The 5541-nt window shown below is 63.0% G+C and overlaps 1 protein-coding gene across 1 annotated transcript in view; it reads left to right on the top strand.

Annotated features, from left to right (window-relative positions):
- The window catches only part of UBXN6 (UBX domain protein 6), a 19652-nt gene extending 14620 nt beyond the window's left edge, over positions 1–5032 (top strand). Inside the window, exons 4-10 of the mRNA XM_011967467.1 lie at positions 1604–1701; positions 2403–2478; positions 3099–3183; positions 3300–3519; positions 3599–3729; positions 3814–3962; positions 4418–5032. Of these exons, the coding sequence (XP_011822857.1) occupies positions 1604–1701; positions 2403–2478; positions 3099–3183; positions 3300–3519; positions 3599–3729; positions 3814–3962; positions 4418–4543 (885 nt within the window). The 3' untranslated portion in view covers positions 4544–5032. The remainder of the gene's footprint in view (positions 1–1603; positions 1702–2402; positions 2479–3098; positions 3184–3299; positions 3520–3598; positions 3730–3813; positions 3963–4417) is intronic.
- The last annotated feature ends 509 nt before the right edge of the window (positions 5033–5541 follow it).

The raw sequence follows: 5541 nt of genomic DNA, 5'->3' as shown, positions 1-5541 counted from the left end.
GGATTCCAGGCGTGAGCCCCCGCGCCCGGCCTCCCAAAGTGCTGGGATTCCAGGCGTGAGCCGCCGCGCCTGGCCTCCAGTGCTTTTCTTCTGGCTTCTCACTGACTGCTGGCTTGTTGTTTCCATGGTTGAAGCTTTGATCCAGCTGCAGCGTGTTATTATGTAACACGGCAGGGTGGAGCTGATGTTATTTTTTTCTAGATCTTGGCTCAGTTCTCTTCTCAGCCCCACCTGTGGAGAGCACCTGTCTTTTGCTCACAGCTGTGAAATCCCACCTTTCTTACAAAGTACATTCCTGTATGGATTTGGACGCCTTCCTGGCCACTGTTCCTTTGTCCCTTGTCTGTGCACGTACCCAGCTCCTGACCTAAGCCTGGCGGCCAGTTGCCCAAAACGCCCGAGGGCCGCTTTTGGAGCTGACGCCCTTCCCTTGGCAGGTGTGCTGTCCTGGGCACTCTGATCCCCAGGAAGCTGTTGTCCTGGGGACGGCAGGGGCGTCTCGCAGCTCTGCCTCTCTCTGCATCCACGTGCTCTGCCCCGCTCCCCACATCACCTCGGCAACTAAACCAGCAGACTGGGCTGGGTCCCAATTTTCTGTTGGCATGAGCCCTGGCTCAGTGTGTGGGTCACGGGTCTGTGTGACGCAGGGGGCTGCTGAGGGACCCTGTTGTGCAGTTGAGGGTGGGGGGTGGTGGGTGGAGCTCTGGGCTGCCTGGGCAGGTGGCCCAAATCCTGACACGTGGCCCTGGACGGCCCTACTGTTCACCCGCCCTCATCTGGGCAGCCCAGGGAGGTGCGGGTGGCAGCCCTGCTTGCCAGGCCATGGGTGGCTCTCTGGGTGTGGCCGTGTGCGGTAGCTGTGCCGAGCGTGAATGGATTTGTGCCTCAGTCTTGTCCGGGTCTTAGGGTACCTGTTCTCAGCCTCTCCGTGCTGGGACGCTGTACATCGCAGTCAGCAGGGCTGGCTCTGGGAAACCCCAGGAATTCCGGCTGTGACTTCTCCCCTCCCCTAGTAACATAGGCGGGACCTCGGGGTGGGGCAGGGGCTGGGGGTATCCGTCTTCCAGCCATTGAGTTTCAGACATTGAGGGTTGCAGACTCATTTGTGCCCTCTCTGCCACCTGCCATCCCTGTGACAAGGGGCCTCTGGGTCTCTTTCTTGACATGAGAGCCTGGAGTCGTTCCAGAATGTCCATCATGGGGCTGTGAGGTCAGGAGGGATGCGGTGTCCATGGTGGCGGGAGGTTCTGTAAGGGGCAGCGGCCTTGGTGGATCTCAGCACTGAGGTCGGGTTCTAAAGCCAGAGTGTGAGGCAAAGTTCTGTCATGTCACACCGGCCCCCAAGTCCTGTGGGTCTAGCCTTGAGAAGGCGGAAGGGCAGACTTGAGTTCTGCTCCGTCTTGGCCGTGTCGCCTGTGCCCTGGCGTGTGGGCAGGGCCGGGGTCTTCGAGGGTCTCTCTTTTCCTTTCTGTGATGAGTGCACAGCTAGGGCTGCTCCACGCCGCCGCTCTGCCTTCCTCTTCCTGTCCCTGTTACCTGGGCAGCGGAGGGCCGTGTGGCCGGGGTTCTCAGTGAGCAGCTTTCCCTGTTTCCCTCCTCCCAGCACTTCTCCACCGACCCAGTGGCTGCCTCCATCATGAAGATCCACACGTTCAACAAAGACCGGGACCGGGTGAAGCTGGGCGTGGACACCATTGCCAAGTGAGTGCGTGGCCCCTTTGCCCTGCCTGGCCCCTCCGGCTCGCCCCAGCACCCTTCCCACTGGGGCTGTCACCCTCTCTGGTCCCCTCACGACCTGCTGAGGTGGGCTAGGAAGGGAGCACAGGCCGAGAGTGAGGCAGCTCCACCCAGAGGCCTCGGGCAAAGGACTGGGCCTCTTTGGGTCTGTTTACCCATGTGTGAAATGAAGGTGTTTACGGAATCAGCGGTTGCCCACCCTGGCTTCCTTGGGGACCACTCGGGGAGCGTGTGGAGGAGGCGGGGTCCCACCCCACTCCCCGAGTCTCAGGATTGGGGGCAGGCCTGTTAGTCCACGCTGCCCGCCAGCCCCGAGGGAGCACCCCACAGGAGCCCCCTGCTGGCGCTGCGGCCCCCCGGCTCTGGCTCTCCACTCTTCCGGCCCTGTGGCTCCCCCACCGCTGTGGTTAACTGGTGCCCTTCCAGGACTGGTGGGACAGTGAGGGGTTCCATGGGGCTCCTGCTGGCACCAGGGGTGGGCTCCGTGGGGTGTGCGAGGTATGCCTTCCACCCGGAGACGGTCTCCTGCCCTGGGGTCACTGGGCCGCTTCTTCCCTCTGACTAGAGGCCAAGTGTGGCTGAGCCACTGACCTGGGGCAGGAGGCACAGAGGGGCCGGGCGGGCAGCCTGGGCTGTGCCCCACTCACCCTCTCCACCTACCCCAGGTACCTGGACAACATCCACCTGCACCCCGAGGAGGAGAAGTACCGGAAGATCAAGCTGCAGAACAAGGTGTTCCAGGTGGGCGTGCCTTGTGGCCCCTGGGCCCAGGCTGGGGGTGGGGGCAGCCGGCCTGCAGGAGCCGGTGGTGGCCCACACCAGGCAGTCCCTGGAGGAGCTAGCGAGAGTTGAGCCCCAAGCAGTGAAGCGTTCGGCCAGTAGAAGGTAGCAGGACAAGATAGCGAGCAAGATTTTTAATGCACCAGTCACCTCAAATCAACAAATTCTGCCTCTCCTCACCCACATCCTTTTCCTCCTCTTCAGTTGGGCTTGTTTGGGAACATGTCGGCACTGGGGAGGTTTCTCATGCAAACCAGATGTCTGGTTCTTCTGGGGGAAATGGCAGGGTCTGGCTGCCCTGGCCTGTGTTAGCCTCACTTCAGGCCCCAGCAGTATCTGGCTCCTCAGCCTCACTCTTCGTGCCTGGTTGTGACTTTTTCCTCTGTGCGGAGCTGGTGGAGACTCCACAGCCCCCACCTTAGAAAAGCAGATTTGCACCTGGAACTGAGGCACCCCCAGGGCTGGGCCCCATACAGGGGTCAATAGCTGCTCCCAATAGGGAGGGCCCCTGGACCGGGTGGGGCGTGGCCGGGCCATGGAGGAAGCCAGGGGTCCCCAGTGACCCCCATCTCCACCCCCAGGAGCGCATTAACTGCCTGGAAGGGACCCACGAGTTTTTTGAGGCCATTGGGTTCCAGAAGGTGTTGCTTCCCATCCAGGATCAGGGTAAGCGGACCGGGCTTGGCTGAGTGGCGAATGGGGACAAGGGGCCTCGGGGCAGGAGGGCCCGGCTTGGGGGTCTCTCCGCTGCACAGTGACACCCATGTCCTGCCGCGCTGTAGAGGACCCCGAGGAGTTCTACGTGCTGAGCGAGACCACCTTGGCCCAGCCCCAGAGCCTGGAGAGGCACAAGGAACAGCTGCTGGCTGCGGAGCCCGTGCGCGCCAAGCTGGACCGGCAGCGCCGCGTCTTCCAGCCCTCGCCCCTGGCCTCGCAGTTCGAACTGCCCGGGGACTTCTTCAACCTCACGGCAGAGGAGATCAAGCGGGAGCAGAGGCTCAGGTGGGCCTGGTGTCCGCGGAGCGGAGTGGGGCGGGGTGGGAGAACCCGGGCCAGCTCCTGACCTGGCCCTCATGTGCAGGTCCGAGGCAGTGGAGCGGCTGAGCGTGCTGCGCACCAAGGCCATGCGGGAGAAGGAGGAGCAGCGGGGGCTGCGCAAGTACACCTACACGCTGCTGCGCGTGCGCCTCCCCGACGGCTGCCTCCTGCAGGGTGGGCACTTGCGACGCCCAGGGAGGGTGGCTTGGGTTGGTGGGGGCCCTGGGCCCCACCTGCGCTGACCTCCCCACTCCCCAGGGACCTTCTACGCCCGGGAACGGCTGGGGGCAGTGTACGGGTTCGTTCGGGAGGCCCTGCAGAGCGACTGGCTGCCTTTTGAGCTGCTGGCCTCGGGAGGGCAGAAGCTGCCGGAGGACGAGAACCTGGCCTTGAATGAGTGCGGGCTGGTGAGTGTTGGCCTGCAGGGGGCTGCTGACCCGGTGCCTCTGCAGGTTCTCCGGGGACCGGCACAGCCCCTCAGGAGGGAGCCTCCTTGTTTCAGAGCAGGGGGCCTGGGCAGGTCCCTGGGTTTGAATCCCACTTTCCCACTTACTGGCAACAGGGCCTTGAGCGAGTTCAGAACTACTCCATACCTCAGTTTCCCCTGTCAAATGGGAGCAGTGACGCGTGTTAGCTAGTGCAGTAAGTTTAGGCTTAGGTTCCGGGAGTCCCGGAGGGAGAGGGCAGGAGGCCGGGGTGTGAGCCACAGCCTCCACCAGCTGAGATGGCTTCCAGGCCAGGGTATCCCCGAGCCCAGCTTGCCCGCTGAGTTTCCCGCGGCGGGAAGGGCCGACTGTGCTCGGCTCTGTCCTTCCACTGCATGGCCACATGGAGACAGAATGACAGCCTGCCCCCACCGCAGGTGCCCTCTGCCCTCCTGACCTTCTCGTGGGACATGGCTGTGCTGGAGGACATCAAGGCTGCGGGGGTCGAGCCGGACGCCATCCTGAAACCTGAGCTCCTGTCGGCCATCGAGAAGCTCTCTTGAAATAAAAGCAGGGTTGGCCTCAGCCCTGTGGGTCTGTCTCATGCTCTCCCTGTTCCCCTCCCCGCCACCCCCAGGGCCTCCAAGCCACCTCTGGAAATACTTGGCTCTGCCCCATGGGCACGGGAGGGGCGCCAGCTAGCTGTGGAGCTGTGGAACTGGGCCCCGTGGCAGAGCCCCCATCTCCTGGGGGCTGTGGAGATGCGCCCAAGCCCCCGAGAGGCCTGGGGACGCCATCAAATCTAAGCCCTCCCTAGCTGCTGGTAACTGTGTCATGAAGCTGCCATGCAGACACACGTGGCATCTCCGTGGGCAGGAGAGCAGGCCTGCAGCACGAGTCCCGTTCCCGTGTGCTGTGGGTGGCAGCGGCTGCACCTGGCGCTAGGGCTGCTCTGTGGATGTGGGTGACGACGGCAGGAGGGGACGCTGGCCTTCCCGCACACAGACCTGCAGTTAGTAAATCATAAGCCCAAATAAACAGGGTGTTTGAATGTAGTTTTTTGGTGCTCCATTGAAACCATGGGACACAGGGCAGGCTCACCTGCTACAGAGCAGGCGGCACGGGGGCTGGGCATGGCTCCCTGTCAAGGCGGCACCAGGCGGATACCTGCTCTCTGGCCAATGCCTGGCCACAAGCACTTGCCTGGGGAGGAAATCCCGTGCGCTAGGGGAGGCTGTGCTGTGCCCACAAAGGCCCAGTCCCCGTGGGCCTCTCCCAGCTTGGGAGGCGAGTGCTGTCACAGGCCTGGCTTCCCTGTAGCCAGAGGGACAGGGCGTCCTGAGATAGCCACATGCTCTTCCTGGAACCTGCAGATGCGCGACTTCACCTGGCAAGAGGGGCTTGGATTGTATGATGAAAGGTCTTGAGCTGAGATGATCCTGGGTGGTCCAGGACCCAGTGTCCTCACAAGAGGTGGCAGGAGGGTGAGGCAGAGGTCAGAGAGAGACTGGAAGAGGCTGCACTGTGGCTGTGAAGGTGGAGGAAGGGGCCCTGAGCTGAG

The sequence above is a fragment of the Mandrillus leucophaeus genome, unplaced genomic scaffold (genome assembly GCF_000951045.1).
Source record: "Mandrillus leucophaeus isolate KB7577 unplaced genomic scaffold, Mleu.le_1.0 Scaffold8, whole genome shotgun sequence".
In the NCBI taxonomy this organism is placed as follows: Eukaryota; Metazoa; Chordata; class Mammalia; order Primates; family Cercopithecidae; genus Mandrillus; species Mandrillus leucophaeus.
This window is presented reverse-complemented; position numbering and strand designations above follow the sequence as displayed.